Source organism: Hyperolius riggenbachi, chromosome 10, assembly GCF_040937935.1.
Source record: "Hyperolius riggenbachi isolate aHypRig1 chromosome 10, aHypRig1.pri, whole genome shotgun sequence".
Taxonomy (NCBI): Eukaryota; Metazoa; Chordata; class Amphibia; order Anura; family Hyperoliidae; genus Hyperolius; species Hyperolius riggenbachi.
The window spans coordinates 194,926,594-194,946,947 of record NC_090655.1 but is presented as its reverse complement, the minus strand read 5'-3'; the positions used below and the strand labels follow the sequence as shown (position 1 = coordinate 194,946,947).

General features: G+C 43.1%; 1 protein-coding gene across 1 annotated transcript in view; it reads left to right on the top strand.

The window, feature by feature from the left end:
• The window catches only part of SLC43A1 (solute carrier family 43 member 1), a 113,558-nt gene that overhangs the window by 71,033 nt on the left and 22,171 nt on the right, over positions 1-20,354 (top strand). Inside the window, exons 9-10 of the mRNA XM_068258184.1 lie at positions 3,547-3,696; positions 13,668-13,703. Of these exons, the coding sequence (XP_068114285.1) occupies positions 3,547-3,696; positions 13,668-13,703 (186 nt within the window). The remainder of the gene's footprint in view (positions 1-3,546; positions 3,697-13,667; positions 13,704-20,354) is intronic.

Here is a 20,354-nt window from a genome sequence, read left to right as displayed (position 1 = left end):
TGTGCACATTGAACACAGAGGTGTTGTCTGTTTACAATCTCCTCATTCCCTTGCAGAGTACCTGCACATCATTCTTACATGTACCCACACTTACATTGCCTACGGCCTGATAGATGTTCTTTGTTCCGGTTTGTACCTTTTACAAGTACTCTTACCAAGGACTAGTTTTAGTCTAAAGGGAATAAATATAGTAGTCTACATATCCTTCTCACTTCAGTTGTCTTGTAAAATTCCTAAGCGTTGGCAGTTAAGAGACGAATTTCATGTTACACACTTTTAATCAACAAAATTGTAATATGCAAATTAGAGGAGTCGGAGTCGAGGAGTCGGAGTCGGTGGAATCCTAAACTGAGGAGTCGGAGTCGGTGGATTTTTGGACCGACTCCACAGCCCTGGTCAGGACGTCGGCTGACGTCCATGACGTCACTCCGCTCGTCGCCATGGCGACGAGGAAAGCAAAGCAAGAAGGGCCGCTCATCGCGGCCCTTCTTGTTACTTCTGATCGCCGGAGGCGATCAGAAGTACGGATTAGGAGCGCCCTCTAGTGGGCTTTCATGCAGCCAACTTTCAGTTGGCTGCATGAAATAGGTTTTTTTTTATTAAAAAAAAAACGTCCGGTCGCCAGCCTGGCGATCTTAATAGAACGCCAAGCAGAAACAGGATAAGGCCCAATGTTCTTTGATTTGTTTGTGATTATAGTGCAACAGAGACATCTAGTGGTAACACAATGATAAGCACATGTTATAGTTGATAATGTAGTCCTGTTATTATTATTATTATTATTATTGTATTTATAAAGCGCCAATATATTATGCAGTGCTGGACATTAGATTAGGTTACAGACAATATTTAGGGGTGACATACAGCAATATGACAATACAGGAATACAAGAAAGACCAGATCACACAGCACAGTATGAGTACAAGGTAAAGCTTAGTCAGTCACTGGATGGGAGCGTGGAGATTAGGCAAGTTAGGTTCACTCAGATGCATAGCATGGGTTCACAGTAAAGGAGGTGCATGATCAGGTAGGACACAAAAGGAGGAGGACCCTGCCCAAAGGCTTACAATATAGAGGGAGAGGTAAGGACACAAAAGGTAGGGGACCAGAGTTCAGCTGTGGGTTTAGAGCACTTGTAAAGGGTAGTAGGCCAGAGTGAAAAGGTGAGTTTTGAGGGCCTTCTTGAAGATGTTAAAGGAGGGGGCTGCCCTAATGAGTGGAGGTAGGGAGTTCCATAGTGTTGGAGCAGCTCTTGAAAAGTCCTGGAGGCGTGCATGGGACTGGGTGATGCGGGGGGATTGAAGCACACCTGAACTGAGAGGGATATGGAAGCTGACATAATTATTTCCTTTTAAACAATGTACATTACCTGGATGCCCTGCAGAGCCTCTGCCAAAATGTAATGGTACTAGAGTAGGTTGCATTTTCATACATACACTATGTACACTACACAATATATACACTACACGATACATACATAGACATATGATTATGGTAAGGATTAGATTGTGAGATCTTGAGGGACAGTTAGAGCTCTTTCACACTAGGAGCTGTTCCGTGCGTTTTTACGGATCACTCCTAGAATGCAGTAAGCGCAGTAACATGAAAATCTATTCCATGTTACTTTTCTCATTAGACAAAGCATTTCAGAGCATTACGTTGTAATGCTTCTGGGAGCTTTTAATCGTCTGCCACACGCCGAATGGATCAGTCAAAAACAGTCTTATCAGTCAGCCGACAGCTTGTACTCACGTGCAACTGTCGGCAGGACGACCGCCCCGCGGGAGGGTCTGACGGACCTGTTGTTTACAAAAGTACGGCGTGCGTATGCACCTTTAAGCTTGAAACAGTATTCTTAATACACTTCAAAAACGTAGGTTGAGGTAGTAGAACTCTTCTTATGATAGGATCTCTGAGTAAGATGGGCCAAATGCATAACAAATCATCAAAGTATCTTTTGTGGAAGATGAAATTCTCACTGTATGGTTTATTAGGAGAGCTTATATAAAATTCTTCAAGGAGGACCTTCGTGAGATTGGAGTAACTGGGTGCAAACCTTGTCCCCAATTGCTGTCCCACAAACCCCGACATAAAAATCATCAAGCAATGTAAAAGTCAGAAACATAAAAGGAAGAATAAATTCAATAGCTGATAAAAAAAAAGTATGAAAACATCCCCTTTTATGTGTTTGACAGCATGCAATACCATATGACCAATTATCATAAGGTTTTACAGGTCCATCGCCTGGTCACATGACTTGGTTCCCTGAATCTAGCAATGCTACTGAACCAATTTAACAATGATACTATGCTATAAAACCCATGTTGTTGTGTTGTTATGGTAATTTCATGAAAGGATAATGCACTGGATATCAGAAATATAACTGGGTTTGTTACCTTGTCTTGTCCATTTTGTAAGGCATGCAGTAACATTTAACTTAATACTGACAAAGTTATCTGTCATACAAACAGTACAGAGATATGTTCTTGATGTGATGTTGGTGGAGACATGGACCCAGGGCCAGGCCGAGGCAGAGGCGAGAGAGGCTCCAGCCTCAAGGCACAGTGTAGGAGGGGGCGCACAACTCCGCTATCATTCCCTTATTGTATTTGAAGCAGAGATACATTAGAAAAGGGCTTGCATGGCAGTGACTGCAAGCCAGATAACTAGAGATTAAGGTGTTGGGGGCCCTAGGGCACCTTTTAGTCTAATAGCAATCAGTGCATGCCGGCTGGGGTCGGAGGGAAAGAGGGGCGCACTTTAGTGTGCTGGAGGACCTTGTATGGACCTGATAGAGAGTCCTATCCCTTCCTTACTTTGGTGATTTGGGATGCATGTGGGTACTGTGGCTATTTTGCTTGCTGTGTATGACTGGCTGTTATTGTATCTAATCAAAAACACACAGAATAACTGATCAGGGTTGACAGCATCATCTCAGGGTTTGGACTGGTGTGCATATACTGTACATGCTACAGGTCACCAGCTTTTGACTGTGTTGCAGGTTGCATAACTGCAATGCATACTGATTATTCGTTGTTGCAAATGCAATTCAAGGTGATGGCAAGCAAGTAATGCTCATGCACTGACACATATGCAGGCTAGATGCTCCTGTTGCTCTTATTTTATGCAGTTTATGCAGGATTTTCATTGGTCCACATGAACCAATGAGCATTTTCTCTGTTACATAAGGATCCCCATTGGATCATTTGCAAACCAACAGGGAGTCCCATGCTTCCTGGTCTCTGGGACAATATTAGGAAATAATCATGGTGAAAGAAGAAACAGGATGCATGTAATAGTGACATTTAGATACGTGACAGATGATACAGGGAAACCACTTTTCCCTTTTCTTCCACTTGAAAGCACCAATGCTGTTCTAATGAAGGAGAAGTTAGCTCCCTGTTTATGTTGTAACGACTAGTCTATTTTTGATGGGGGGGGGGGGGGGGGGGAGGGGGGAGTTTTATGCAATAGCAGTTGAATTACATCTTACCATGTATCTCAAAGTTCTGTAACAGTTTTTGTTTTATTTGGTTTTATTTTCAGCCTCTTCACCAACATTCCTACAGAGTGCCCGCTCTCCCATCTTCCTTTTCTCACTTATCACCATGGCGATGACACAGCTCCGCATCATATTCTTCATGGCTTCAATGAACAAGATGATAGAATTCCTGGTGACTGGGCCACATGAACACAGTAAGTTTAGGTTAAAACTGTACTATGTATTATATTGCTTCTTCTAACACCTAGAATACCTAGAAAGGTACGTAATATTGTACATGAAGCCAATTGTACTTGCATCAATATTGAGGCATGTGACAAATCATTACAGATTAGAGAATACTGTTATGCTATTCAGTTATTTATAAACAGATCAAGATTTTTCAATTTTGTGTAAGTTCTTTACAATGCCAGTGATGCACTGTCAAAGGCATAAAAGGGATCAGAATATTGGAAAACCATACCAAGCTATTTCAGTGTTAACATGAAAAGTAGCAACAGAATACCCAAGCAGCTCAGGGTGACCTACAACTGTGACTCTATAAAATGTATAAGCTATAGGCTTGCTATACACGAGCGGACATAAAGAGATCATTTGCATATTCAGCAGTGGTGCATTGTAAGAGACAAAGTCGCTCACCTAAAGCTGAATTATTGCAAATATCTTCTGTTTTAAGAAGGCAAAATACACTGAAAAGAGCAGTTGCTAGTAGACCATGGCCATGTTAATAGATACATACACACACACACATCCTTCCCCAGCTGCTGTTAACTTAACCTCCCTGGCGGTTAATTTTTTTTGCCACTTAGGCAAAAATCCTTTTTTTTTTTTTTTTGTTTGTTTTTTGTTTCATGTAAAGCTACCAGAGTGGTAGCTACATGAAACACCACTAGAGGGCGCATGTGTCCCTCTAGTGCGATCGTCGCCGGCATCAAAAGCAAACAGGGGAACGTGTATATAACGCGCTCCCCTGTTTGGCTTCTCCTGTCGCCATGGCGACGTTCGGAATGACGTCATGGACGTCAGCCAACGTCCTGACGTCAGACGCCTCCGATCCAGCCCATAGCGCTGCCCGGAACTCATTGGTCCGGGCAGAGCAGGGCTCTGGCGGGGGGGCCCTCTTGCGCCGCTGCGTGCGGCCTATCGCCGCAGAGCAGCGGCGATCGAGCTGTACGCGCGGCTAGCAAAGTGCTAGCTGCGCGTACAGCATTTTACAGTGAGCAAATCGCCCCACCAGGGGCTGTGATATCTTCCTGCGCGGCGTAGCCCGAGCTCAGCTCGGGCTTACTGCCAGGAAGGTTAATATCTAATTCCATCCCGAGTGAATGGATCCCACCTTTCATCTTTCACTGTCAGCTATACACTTCTTTTTCTAATATTATTTTTAAATACAGGGGAAAAAATTATTCCAGCTCAGCAAGGGATGAAGAAACTATCAGCAGATGTCATACTCGCAGTATCCTTGTGCCTGCACTGGCACCTTCCTCACTCTGTGTGCACAACACTGCACACGCCACTGGCTGCATATTGATGACTGTGGCTGGGGACTTGTATGGAGTGTTGTTGGTTTTTGCATAAGCATATGCAAAGTTCGGCACGTATTTACGTGCAAGCGCAGCACACAATCTTCCAAGCTCCATGCCAAAATGCAGATCTGTGGATATACAGTGGGTTGCAAAAGTATTCGGCCCCCTTGAAGTTTTCCACATTTAGTCACATTACTGCCACAAACATGCATCAATGTTATTGGAATTCAACATGAAAGACCAATACAAAGTGGTGTACATGTGAGAAGTGGATCGAAAATCATACATCATGCCAAACATTTTCTACAAATAAATAACTGCAAAGTGGGGTGTGCGTAATTATTCGGCCCCCTGAGTCAATACTTTGTAGAACCACCTTTTGCTGCAATTACAGCTGCCAGTCTTTTAGGGTATGTCTCTACCAGCTTTGCACATCTAGAGACTGAAATCCTTGCCCATTCTTCTTTGCAAAAAAGCTCCAGCTCAGTCAGATTAGATGGACAGCGTTTGTGAACAGCAGTTTTCAGATCTTGCCACAGATTCTCGATTGGATTTAGATTTGGACTTTGACTGGGCCATTCTAACACATAGATATGTTTTGTTTTAAACCATTCCATTGTTGCCCTGGCTTTATGTTTAGGGTCATTGTCCTGCTGGAAGGTGAACCTCCGCCCCAGTCTCAAGTCTTTTGCAGTCTCCAAGAGGTTTTCTTCCAAGTTTGCCCTATATTTGGCTCCATCCATCAACTCTGACCAGCTTCCCTGTCCCTGCTGAAGAGATGCACCCCCCGAGCATGATGCTGCCACCACCATATTTGACAGTGGGGAGTGATGTGCAGTGTTAGTTTTCTGCCACACATAGCGTTTTGCATTTTGGCCCAAAAAGTTCCATTTTGGTCTCATCTGACCAGATGCCTAGTCTAGCCTGAACTGGCAATGAACAATGACAATGAAGCAGAGAAGGCCACAAAGTGGTTCCTCCAGATCAAAAAATGGCTAACCATTGCGTAAGTAATTTCCAACTGACATAGCATAAAAGAAAAGTGCACCAGGGATGTCTTCTAGATCCAAAAATTAACCATTGCATAGCTCACTATCAAGTGACATAGCAGAATAAAGGCAGTGAGCCCATAGGGGCATATTCTGGAAAAAAAATAGCCATTACACAGCTCATTTCCAAGTTTAGGGCCCGAATCAGGGTCTTCCTGATCCAGAGTCTTCCAGATCCAGAGATTAGCCACTATACAGCTCACGTCCAACTAGTGACATAGCATACAGGCAGAAGGCCTAGAGTGAGGTCTTCCAGATCCAAAAAATATCCTGTGGTAGAGGAGAGGGAGATGCAGAAAGCTCTGAAGGTGCTATTTCTGGAAAAGTATCAGGACGTGCAGCAGTTGCTTATTGGTCAGTGCACTCTGCAGAAGTGATGGCTGATCCAAGCCTTGTTAGTTTTCAGGAACGCCAGCCGGTAAACATTTTGTGTTGAAGGTGAACGTGCTTATCACTCACAACCCCAAAGCTGCATTGAAGACTCTTTCTGACAACACACTTGCAGTAGGTTAGTAAAGGTTTTGTGGGGGGAGAAGGGGCAGGTGCATTACTCCTTCAAAATCCTTAGGCAGGTCTGTGTCTGTCCAGTCACACACAGCACTCTTATCAGTTATTGATATAGCGAGAGGCGACTATACCCTACAGTATATCCACAAGAGATCTATGGTTAGTTCTTACAGATATTTGGAAGAACCCTCCTGCTGAGTTCCTTCAAAACTATGTGCAAGTGCACCTAGAAGAATTTATGCTGTTTTAAAGGCAAAGGTGGTCATGCCAAATATTGATTGGATTTCTCTCCTGTTCATTCAATTTGAATTGTTAAAGTAAAACTGAAGTGAAAAACAAAATAGTCAGGTACTTACCTACGGAGAGGGAATGCTCCTATTGAGTCTCCTCTTTCCAGCGCTGTTACTCCCATTAAAGCTATTCAACCAACTGGTCGAATACACCTCCTTGGCCTATTGGAAGGCTTCATGCATGCGCAGTATGGAGTTGCCGTATTCAGTAGCGCTCAGTGTTATGAGTGCTCCCAATGCCTTACAAGGGCTCCCGGAGGCTGCAAATTTGAACAGGGATGACACTGCTGGAATCAGGATACCGAGAGAGGAACGGGAAGGAACTTTTGGTAAGACAGGCTCAAACGGCGTAGGGAAATTTGGGTGCACCATGCACCGCCATAGGCCCTAACGTTAATTACGGTTATAGTGTGTTTCAACGGTGTCGCTAGGGTCATATATCCGTGGCCTGTGCCCCTTATCCCGGCTCTGGTGTGCCCAACAGTAGTGCCCCGAATATATATTTTTTTTGCGTGGCTCAGCACGGCCTTCGTTTGCTTAAATCGGCGGCCGCCATGTTGTGGGCAGCGCTCGCCACTCAGAATTATCACCAGAATTATCACCAGTGGTCCTGGTCCTCTGGTCCATCTGCCCCGGCTCAATCAGGAGCACCAGGCAGAGGGCGTGGGATTGACTTGAAAAGGCAGGGGGCTGGAGAGAGCATGAGTAGCTCCGCCCCCTGCAAGTGTAGAGGAGATGCCTTTTGCCCGCCCGGGGCCTGGAGCGCTGACCCCCGCTGACACTCTACATGACAGACTGGCATGAGGCGTCAGTTCGATTCAGCCTGCAGCAGCTGGTGTTAACCATGTGTGTGGCAGACTGCAGAGACTCCAGATGGGGGAGGAGGTATGTATATACTCTGCCTGGCTTGTTGTGTGTGTGTCTGTGCCCCATTCTCTATGTCCCATCCTCTGTGTGTGTGTGTGTGTCTGTCCATGCCCCATTCTCTGTGCCCCATTGTGAGTGTGTGTTTGTGTCACGTTGTGTGTCTGTCTGTGCCCCCTCCTCTATGCCCCATGTTGTGTGTGTGTGTGTGTGTGTGTGTCTGTGTCCCATCCTCTGTGCCCCATTGTGTGTATCTGTGCACCAACCTCCATGCCACATGTACAGTATGAGCTTTTACTCTGTGCCCAAACTAGCTGCAGCATGTGCTGATCTCTGCTACCTCCAGTATGCACAGTATAAGTTGTTACTCTGTGCCTGTATTGATAGTAAACTGGCTGCAGCATGTGCTGATCTCTGCTACCTCCAGTATGCACAGTATAAGTTGTTACTCTGTACCTGTATTGATAGTAAACTGGCTGCAGCATGTGCTGATCTCTGCTACCTCCAGTATTAGTTGTTACTCTGTGCCTGTACTGATAATAAACTGGCTGCAGTGTGTGCTGATCTCTGCTACCACCAGTATGTACAGTATAAACTGTTACTCTGTACCTGTACTGATAGTAAACTAGCTGCAGCATGTGCTGATCCCTGCTACCTCCAGTATGTACAGCATAAGCTGTGACTCTGGGCCTGTACTGATAGTAAACTAGCTGCAGCAAGTGCTGATTTATGCTACCTCCAGTATGTACAGCACAAGCTATTACTCTGTGCCTGTTTTGATGGTAAACTAGCTGCAGTGTGTGCTGATCTCTGCTGCCTCCAGTATGTACAGTATAAGCTTTTACTCTGTGCCTGTATTTATGGTAAACTAGCTGCAGTGTGTGTTGACCCCTTCTACCCCAGCATGTACAGTATAAGCTGTGACTCTGGGTAGGGCTAAGCTCTCGGATTCCGTATTTTAAGTTTTGCATCAGATTTTGGTAGTTCCCAGTACACACTCGAAACTCGAAAATTCGGCAGTTCCGAGTATCGAATTCGGTTTTCCATTGAAGTCAATAGTGCCATATTCCGCGGTTAATTGTGAAGCCCCCATACATGCTATCATCACCAAATTTGGCATGTATATTAGGCAGATGAGTAGGAACATGGTGAAAATACCTTATAGTTCTTGAGCAAATCGATTTCAAAGTTTCATAGGAAAAATGGTTTTTAAACCTTGTAAAATGACACTGCTGCAGTACAAGTTACTGCATTTCGAGTTCTGTATACATATTGTATACATTTCATGAAAACAGACAGCGTGGGGTCCCCCCTACCAAGCCTCCTTAACCCCTTGTCTCCCATGCAGGCTAGGATAACCAGAATGCAGAGTCCCAGGCCACGTGGGGCTTCGCACCCTGGGCTATACCAGCCCGCATGGTCCATGGTATGGGGGGGCTCTGGAGCCTCCCCCTCTCCCCCAGAGCCCTTGTCCAATCCTGGGGCAGCAGAGGTGGGGGCGCTGACATCCTGGGGGTGGGTTTATGGTGGCATCTGGGGTTCTTCTTTAACAAGCGGATCCCTGGAGGCCGCCCCCTCCCCAGGAGAAATGAGTAAAAAGAGTTAAAAAGTGAGTACAAAGAGTTAAAAAAAGAAATAAAAACACGACAACGAAAAAAGTTCTTTATTGTTTAGATTAACCAGGTATACTTACCTTGCGATAATGCCACGCCAGTTGCTGGGACTCCGCATTCTTGCTATCCCAGCCTGCATGGGGGACAAGGGGTTAAGGAGGCTTGGTAGGGGGGGACCCCACGCTGTCTGTTTTCATGAAATGTATACAATATGTATATAGAACTGGGAATGCAGTAACTTGTACTGCAGCAGTGTCATTTTACACAGTCACTTAACGACCGCCTAACGCCGATAGGTGTCGGCAGGTCGCAAGTGGTTTCCCATGGAAACCGTTCCATGTCAGTTCACGGAGGATGTCTCCGTGAACAGTCTGCGAGCCGCTGATTGCAGCTCGCAGGCTAAATGTAAACGCTGTTAACATCATACGGCGCTGCTGCACATCAGCGCCGTAAAGGAGATCGGCGATCCCCGGCCTCTGATTGGCTGGGGATCACTGGCATCTGATAGGCTTAAGCCTATCCTAGGCAGCGCAGGACAGATATCTGTCCTGCGCAGCCCATACCGAGAGGGAGGGAAGGGCAGAGAGGGCAGAAATCGATGCGGAGGGGGGATTTGCAGCACGCAGCACGGCGATCAGACCCCCCAGCAGGACATCCCCCTAGTGGGGAAAAAAGAAGGGAAGTCTGGTCGCCCTGGCTGAAACCTGATCTGTGCTGTGGGCTGGAGAACCCACGCAGCACAGATCAGTCAGAGAAGCCCTGGTCCTTAAGTGGTTATTAAAAACCATTTTTCCTATGAAACTTTGAAATCAATTTGCTCAAAAACTATAAGGTTTTTTCACAATTTTTTTTCCATGTTCCTACTCATCTGCCAAATTTGGAGTTGATAGCATCTATGGGGACTTCACAATTAACCGTGCACCATTTAATTGAATAGAAATGTACTCGGAACACGAAAATTCGGAACACGAAAATTCGGAACACGAAATTCGGTTTCCCATGCGGTACACCGAATTTCGGCAAAATCGGAATTCAACTGTTCCGATCAGCCCTAACTCTGGGCCTATACTGATAGTAAACTAGCTGCAGTGTGTGCTGATCTCTGCTACCTCCAGTATGTACAGTACAAGCTGTTGCTCTGGGCCTGTACTGATAGTAAACTAGCTGCAGTGTGTGCTGGTCCCTGCTACCTCCAGTATGTACAGTATAAGCTGTAAAGTCTGGTACACACATACAATTTTGAGTAGCCAATTTTACTACTTCTAGGTATTATGAGATCTCAGCTCTGTTCATAGTATTCTGTTTGTCCTCATACTACATGGGGGTGATAAAATTGGTCAGTGATTGACCTGTCAAACTTGAATGTGTGTATGCATCTTTACTCTATGCTTATACTGATAAACTATCTGAAGAATAGGGGGCTTCATCCAACATTTTGCTGGGCAGGCCCATGATTATTATTAGGTTACACCGCTGTTAAGTTCATATAATTTGGTCCCACCCATGACCACACACACTCCCTGTGTGACCTCGCCCCTTTTTGGTGCGGTGCTGGGACTTTTGCAGGAGCAGGGTGAGCCGTTTTTCTGCTTTGCCCAGCTTCCAAATTTCCCAGCGTCTTTTTGCATGCTCTTTAGAATGCAGAGCCTTCCCTCTCCATAGGTAAGTATAAAATCTTAATTTTTCAGTGCAGATATGTTTTAACGGATAAAATTCAACTGTTAACACTTCTATTTGTAAAAGCATTCTTAGTCAGCAGCATTTTTTTCACACCTGCCTAAACATATATATACATTAGGCGTGGCTGTAAAATAACAAGACTGGCCACACTATGAGTCATGTACTCATAGCAGAAGAATGTGCTTTTGCTGTGAATGACCTTGAAGCAGTTAAGATAAGCATTGTTTGCTTTTTACTTGTAGTAAGTCTCTAGGCACTTATAAAAGAAATACATGTGAAATTGCTTTGTCATTATGTCTAACATGAAATTTAAGCAGTGTACAAACCTTGTCTGGGACTGTTTGAATGGCAGAAATATTTTGCTGGAGAATGAGAAGACATTGCGAAAGAACAACACTTGGTTTTTCCATTAGGGAAATTTTTCAGCCTACAATGCACTGTCTGAAAAGCAAAATCGGTCTGATAAGAGAATCCCAGTGTTGCACCATCCACCTCAGGCCCAGATTTACATCACAGGAGCCTACAGGCACAGATGTCCTGGCACCCTAGACTTTGCCCTCCATGAACATACAAACCTCCGCCAAACCGCGCTGCAAATGTGCTGGATGGCCCAGCTGTCACTTCTCACTTACCTCCCTTGCCCATCATAGGTAGCTACAGGTGCCCCTTAGTAATAGATAGCTAGAGGTGCTCTCAAGTATTAGGTAGCTAGAGGTGCCCCAGTTGAATGGTGATCTTGTCAGTGGAATTCCCAGAACAGGGTGAGTAACCTCACCCTAAAGGTGAAAAAACACAGAAACAACGGGAGCTTGGATGGTGCAGTATGTCAAGATTAAAGGGGGAGGAGAGTAAATGATAAGGGTAGATACTCACCTCATGCAACCTATCACTGATGAACAGGTGGAGATGTATAAACCCAACCCCACTTGGATGTCCAGATGGATCTGGATATGGTCACTCTCTTACTGTAAAATAACCAAGGTCTTGAAAATGACAGAACCACAAGGAGCCAAGTCACACCCCTCCAGACAAGGGTGGTACTACTAAGCACAATTATGTTAAAAACAATTAAAAGGAAAAAAATTAGGTGGCTTACCTCAATGGCGACAAATTCATATGATAAATTAATTTCATTATGCGCTAGCAGCGCGTTTTGTGGGTATATGTCCACCTCCTCAGGCCGATTAAAGTGCCAAAGGGTGCTGTGAGCCAAGAGCACCTCTGAGTTTTGCTTTGAAGGGAACCTGCAGCAAAAAGTATATGGAGGCTGCCATATTTATTTCCTTTTAAACTATACCAGTTGCCTGCCTATCCTGCTGATATATTTAGCAGAAGTAGTGGATGAATCACACCAGAAACAAGCATGCAGCTAATCTGGTTAGATCTGACAATAATGTCAGAAACACCTGATCTGCTGCATGCTTGTTCAGGCTCTGTGGCTAAAAGTATTAGAGGTGGAGGATCAGCTGCAGAGGAAAGCCAGAAACCGATGTTGTCTAAAAGGAAATAAATATGGCAGCTTCCTGGGTTGCTTTAAAGTGAGATCCTTGGGGCCCATTTTGAGCAATATCATGGGTTTGAGCCTCTGTCAAAGTATTGCTGCTGTGCGTGCCTCTGTTAAGAATATTGATACTCGCTTTCTATTCCAGAGAACACTATACAATAAGATAACTTGAGCTTTCTATTCCAGAGAACACAAAACAATAGGAGTTTAGGGCAAATCTCTGCTACTGGAGAACTTGAGCAAGAATATACAAACGTTTGAGCTATTCATTATGCTATTAACAAATTAATAAAAAGCAATCCCAGTAAGATTATTTCCAGCTCCTGGCATATTATATTTTGCCTGTGAAGAAAACATCTGAAAAGGGAGATAAACAACGTCAAGTAAATTACAGGTTAGGCAAAATATGATGTGGAAAGAGGCAGTGCAATAAGTGAACCTAGGAACTCACTCAAGGCAGCCGCCATGCACTCAGTACAAGGATGCACATCAATGCACCTGGAGAATAAAGCTACCCATGCACTAGTCGATTTTTTTGATTGATTCGACCGATCGATGTGATTTTTCCGTTAAAAATCGAGTGCAACAAGTGTTTGTATTTCGATCGAGACAGCTACTCGATTGAGTGGGACAAAAAATTTGAATCCATTGTGTATGGCGGTTTCAAGGAATCGAAATTGTGATACGATCAATTGAATACAATCAATTGGTCAAAATTTGGCATTTTTTTGGCATGTTTGCACTGTCAAATCGATTCCCAAGCAATCGATTGAGGCATTGTGGGAAAAAAAATGGATCGCTCTATCGATCGTGGGCAACTTGACCAGTGTAAGGCCAACTTACGTCTTCAGCTATGCAATGATGATTTAGCACTTGGGAGCGCTTTATGCTTATTGATTGTTTGAGGTCTAAAACATGAAGAAGTCTTTGGTAAGGTAAAACAATGTACAGAGAAAGGGAGGGTAGACAGAGACATCTGAAACCAAACCTAGAACCACAGAACGTATCTGAGGGTGTTTTATTCTTTCACTTCCAATAAATTCTTAAAGCCTGTGCACTTACTTGTCTGTGAATTTGTTTTGTGACGTTCTGTTATGTTATTTCTTATATACATATGTTGTTTGTTTTCCAGTACCCCCCGAGGAAAAACTTGAAGCTGAACTCACAGGTAAAAGAAACTCAAACAACCTCCATTTTGATTGCACTAAATATACACAAAATTATGATCTGTGTGCCTGAACAGTATATGTACTTTAAAGGGAACCTTAACTGAGAGGGATATGTTCTTTTTAAACAATACCAGTTGCATGTCAGTCCTGCTGATCTCTTTGGCTGCAGTAGTGGCTGAATCACACACCTGAAACAAGTATGCAGCTAATCCAGTCTGAATTCAGTCAGAGCACCTGATCTGGATGCTTGTTAAGGGGCTGTGGCTAAAAGTATTGGAGACACAGGATCAGCAGGAGAGTCAGCCAATTGGTATTATTTTAAAAGGAAACTTCCATATCCTTCTCAGTTTAGGTTCCCTTTAAGTCGAAAAAAATGTCTCTTCTAGCAGTTTTCAGGGGCACTTATCACGCTCTCTCTGTCTGTCCTACAGTGTCCCTCGCATATCACCATCTTTTATCATTTGCCTGCCTGCCATGCTGTCAAATCCTTTATTCTGGAAAAGCTAGTGGCTGTGAACTAGTGCATATGAACTAGGCATGCACAATTTCATACACTGCTAATGCCCAGTATAAGGAACTGCTCATACACAGAGGAAAGAAGACGTGCAAGAGCAATTCCTTTTCCTCAGCTTGCATGGCTCATGAACTTGCCCAAGTCCATGGAATCTGAGAGTGTGGCAGATTCACTCCACACCATGCTCCCTTTATGTCAGTGCTCATACCTGGCTTTGCACAACAGCAACTTCATGACCAGAATGCTGCCAGTTGTGGCTGCTGGAGTACTGATATACAGAAAGCACAGATTGGACAGAGCATGCCTCGCTCTCTCAGGTTTTGGAAGGAGATAGGAGGCGCCCAAGGGTGGTATAGTGTGTAGAGTTTGTTGCCAAAAATAAATGTAAGACAGTCTTACCTTTAATAAGAACTTCAGAGAGTAGGATGTTGAAAGAAAATTCTAATTTATTACGAACATAGGACAACGTGTTTCACTGTGATAACTGCTTCATCCGGTCAAGTAAAAAGTTCCATAGGTAGAACTGACAGGATCAGCTCTGAGTGCCTGGTCCTGAGCCGCCGAGGCGCCCCTGCCTGCGTCCCCCCAAATGTTTTATGTTCATCTGACTTGATAATAATTGTCGAATTGCATGGTCGATTGGCTGCCAAATTGCTATATGTATGGCCACATTAAGATAATGAGATTCTGCTAAGCTGCAATGATGAGACAAGAGTTAAGGTGCCCATACATCAGGCAACTTGGTGGGCGATCGACCATCCGATTATTATAATCATAATATTATAATCAAATTGGATGAGAATCGGTGCCACAAAGTGCATGCCCAACCGACAATGTGACCGATTTCGGTACGAAAATTGGTCATATTATTAATTGCACATGCTGCAAGATGTTTCGCGACGATTGACAAAACGCGACAAAACCCCCCCTAATGAAAAATAACGTCACATGTGTGCACTTACTAGGAAACCACATGGGGCGTGTGTGTATGCGGGTGGAATCCCGGAAGCCAGCGCGGAACAAGCACAGGTGGACAGGTAATGTATACTTTACATTGGGCACCAGGGGGACATGTTACAATAGGGGACAGCGTTGAGGTGGCAAATGAGGCGCACAAGGCCGATTCCAGATCGATTTCAGCATGAAATTGATTGAAAATCGGCCTGTGGTGTATGGGCAGCTGACAGATCTCTCTCTAATCAGATTCGATTAGAGAGAGATTTGTCTGTTGGCCGAATCTGCCCATCATTGCTAGATGTATGGTTATCTTAAATCTCTCAGCAGTAGAAGGAGGGCATGGTGAGGTGATTATTCTCAGTGGACTGTATGGAAGCGATTTGTACTTCCTCAGCAGCAGCATCATGTTTTCAAAATATGCTGCTGCTGAGGAAGTACAAATCGCTTACCTTAATTATATTATATTTTTGCTCTTTGGGGGCTTAAAAATGTAACATGTAAAGTGAAAACAGAGGAAAACAGGTGAAAAAAGCTTCCCAATGATCCACAAAGTTTTTTTCACCTGTTTTCCTCTGTTTTCACTTTACATGTTACATTTTTAAGCTCCCAAAGAGCAAAAATATAATATAATTAAGGTAAGACAAGTAATATTGATATAAAGTTAATCAGGAACAACTTACTTTGAGTGATTTTGCTTGTAAATGTGCTGAAAGGTTATTTTTATCAATTAGGTGGTAAATAAGTCATTTATGAGAAGTTTTGTGAATAGAGCCCACAGTGTTCCTGAAAAACTGTTCTATCAAACAGCACATTCATTCATCTCAGTTATTAACCATTTCTCTTCCGCTGGTAGGCACATTTACGCCACTGGAAACATCACTTGACTAAACTTCAACTTGACTAAATATGCATACTTGTTTATGTAACTCGCCATTCCTGATTGCCGAGCCGCTGCCATTCATTTCCGTCGCACCTGTACCCAACTTGTACAACTTGTACCCAGTCTGTGAAGAATGAGAACCGGCTCCAACGAAATGCAGGCTCTCATTCACAGAAGTGAAAGTAAACAGTACTTATGTGTACTGTTTACAGTACTTGGATATTATGTGTAGCACCATCTTGTGGCCAAAAAGTAAAAATGCAACCATAGACAGTATTATACAAAAATACATACGGTACATTTTTTAAAAATAATTTTTAACCTTTTTCACCCCTGCCCTATAGTTACCAAAATAAAGCACTTGTAAAAAAATGACATAATTTAAAAAAATACATATTAAAAATGTAATAACTATTTATGTATGTCATGAGGGTATATTACTGGGTTTTTTTTGTAACTAAAGGTTTGTAATTATAGATAGTATAAAAACCACTAAAAAGAAAAAAATACACCTTTAATTACAAATAAAATATTATCTCCATACATTGTACTAGGGACACAGTTTAAATGTAATAACAGGGACAAATGGGCAAATAAAACGTAAACCGTGTGGATTTTATATATTGTAGTTCATTTTATGTTAACCACTTAAGCATATCTGGACGAGTAGTCTCATCCACATAGGCACCACTTAAGTCAAACTGGACGAGTATACTCATCCAGTGTTTAAGCGGCGGCATGCACTGGGCAGCGCCCTTGCGCACCGCGGCGGTTTTCTGTTTCCGCACAGTGCCTGTAATGAATGGACATCACCCTGATCACGGGCCATGTCCATTCATAAGAATGAACGTGAATCAAAGTAAAAAAAAACTAACAAAACACTTCCTGGTAAACTAAACATCTAGAGGCGAAAAGGAATTTCACACCACAGATTTTTTTTTATTAATAAAATTAATTAATTAAATCACTTCCAAACCCCATCTCGCCCCTCACCCCAGTTACAAAGCAAATAAATTGAAGATTAAAAAAAAAAAGTAAAAAAAAACAAACATAAATAGTTGCCTTAGGGACTTAGCTTTTTTTTTTTAATATACAGTATATATGTATGTCATGAGGGTAGATTACTGTTATTTTAGTACATAAGGGCTTACAATTGATGGGACACACACACAAAAAAAAGTACACCTTTATTTCCACATAATATATTGACGTCATACATTGTACTGAGAACATGTAACGATTGGGGAATTATTTCCGTGGTCAGCGCACAGGACGCGCGCTGACACTGCGGAAATCCTCCACAAGCGTGTAATTTGAGAGAACCCAGCTATGGTGCTATGCACCTGTAGAGGGAGATTCCCACCGGCAGATGGACCTGTGGAGTGCAGACGAGCACAGCCTCTACACGGCCACAGATGCCAGATGGGAATTGTATGAGTTGAAGCAATGCAGGGCAAGATAGCCCTTAAAGAGAGAGAACACAGAGACAGAATGAATGTGTGTCCACCAATCTAGTCGCCACCCAGCAACGGTGAACACACATCCGCAGAAACAAAGTACGAACGCAATCGCAAGACTGGCGATTGCCAACAGACACAAGACAGAGCAGGACAGAACACGAGAGTAGCAAAAGGCACAGCAAGCAAGAACAATCAGAACATCAAGGAAAATAACAAACGCTAGCTAAACGCAAACACCGCACTCATTCGCAACAGCGAATGCGTTTACAACACGATCACCGCGCGTGAGGTAACGCTTGCTAAACGGTTACCTCACCGAGCCTATAGCAAGCGTTCGTACCAGTAAAGACAGACAGATGGGGCTACCAGTAGCAACCGCTGCTCTGGCTAGCACCCCTAAGGCAGACTATAGAAGGAAGCACTGCCACTACCACTAGGGCGAATGCAATCCAGACAGATGGAGCAGCCAGTAGCAACCACAGCTCTTGGCTACACTCCCAGACAGACAGAATGATTTCCTGTCGACCGCCGCTGGTGACAAGACAATCGAGACAGAGAGACAGAACAAGGCAATACAGATAATACAACCTGACTGCACTAGAAGGGATGCCTAGTGCAGTCCCCAGGAATTACTCTAAGATAATCTTTAGCAAACAAGCAAGGCTGATACTCCAGGAGAGTTTAGCAGGAACAAACCATCATGACCATCAAGGGATTCTGGGAGAAAATGGTATTTATACTGCAAGCAATCAAAGGAGGCAGCTAGGCAATTTGCATGACAAGTGTATGCAAATTCCTCAGCAGAGCAACTCTGAAACTTGCAAAGCGAAGACAGGTCTCTTTTTCAGAGACCTGTAGCATTCAGACCTAAAGAATGGTCAAACAGCTGTCTGCCTGTGCAGACAGCAGAGCAGATCATTACAGAACATCATTTAAATGTTGTGATAGCCAGGACTAATGAGCAAATAAAATGGGTGGGGATAATTTATAGTAGCATTGCTTATTTTAAAACTATAGGGGATGGAATTGGAGAAATAGTGTATTTTTTTGTGTATTTGCCAATAAAATGCATAGAAAATAAAGTAATTACTAAAAACAAGTTTTGCTCACAAAATGTTTAATTTGTGGTAATAAAAACCCAAGATATATATAATTTACGTGTGATGAGTATTGAAAAAGTTATTGAATGGGAGGAGCGCTGACAGGGGAAAATTGCATCCATCCTGAAAGTGAAAACACATGCGGGCTGAAGTGGTTAAAAGCTAAAAACTGAAGAATAATGATTTTTTTCATTTTTTTTCCATAAGTATCCCCTTTAAAATGTATATAAAATAAAATAATTTTAAGCAAAAAGTACCACTAAAAGAAAGCCTAATTTGTGGTGAATAAAACAATATAGATCATTTCAATGTGATAAGTAAGAAAGGTATTAGCGAATGAATGGGAGGATCGTGATGTGAAAATTGCTCTGGTTTTTAAGAGGTATAAACCTGTGGTTGGGAAGTGGTTAATCTGGGTTTTTTTTGTTTTGTTTCTTTTAAAGATTCTTTTATTTTCAAAAAGGATTTACAACCTAATGCAAAAGAAGTGTAGAAAAGAACACTGGTCCGCTTCGATGTCTCCACAGTTTATTAAGGACTTATCCCAAGACAGAACATACAAAACGCTGACATGTTTCAAATTTAACCTGGTCCTTAATCATAGCAAGCTATGATTAAGGACCAGGTTAGGTCTGAAACATGTCAGCGTTTTGTATGTTCTGTCTTGGGATAAGTCCTTAATAAACTGTGGAGACATTGAAGTGGACCAGTGTTCTTTTCTACATTTCCATTATCGGCCTGGGCTGCTTGGGTCCAGCTCTGTCTCCTGCTTGGGTGCAGCGGTATATTTTCCTCTTCTTTTCCCCTAATGCAAAAGACAAGAAAAAGATATAAAGTTGTGACAACAAGTTACAGCATCAAATGGGTTAGCAGACATAGATATATGCTTATACAGGCCACAAACCAGTGCAGCACAAAACAGTGTAACGGGCCATCCTGTGAATATAGCACAGGCAAAAAGGTCAGATATGAAAGGTAAAGGAACCGGGCAAGCCAGATTAGACTACATTATGTCTCGCTAAGGTGATTAGACTTAGCATTATGGCATTATGTGTTTCACAAAGGAGGCTAGGTCAGGCAAAAGTAGCCCTGAGCCCGTTATGGTTCACACATGACAGCACACATAATTATCATAATAGGGAACAGTAACCAAACATCCTGCTAAAAAAGGAGGACTAATAACCAGCTTAATGTGAGAGAAGGAAGGAGTAAGAAAAGAAAAGCAAGAAGTGAAACAGAAGAGAAAGGAAAGAGAAAGATGAGAGAGTGGACTTGCGTTGAACCGGGAAACCACCCCATGGGCTTTAATTTCTTGTTTTTAAAGGGGTTCTTTCGTGAAAAAAGTAGGCAGTTAAAAAATGTGACAGATGACAGGTTTTGGGCCAGTCCATCTTTTTAAGGGGGATTCTCAGGACTTTCTTTGTTTTCCACAGCATTTCCTGAACAGCAGTTTAACTGCCAAAATAGCAAGATACCAGCCGGCCTCCCTAATCACTTGCACACTATTATGTCAGTTAGATTTTGCAACTGTCGTTCAGGAAATGCTGTTGAAAACAAAGAAAGCCCTGAGAATCCCCCTTAAAAAGATGGACTGGCCCAAAACCTGTCATCTGTCACATTTTTTAACTGCCTACTTTTTTCGCGAAAGAACCCCTTTAATACTGATTCAGTCATAAGAATTCATAATTTAGAGTAATTTCCTGTATGTCATACAGCTAAGCAATGTCTGTGCTTCTCTT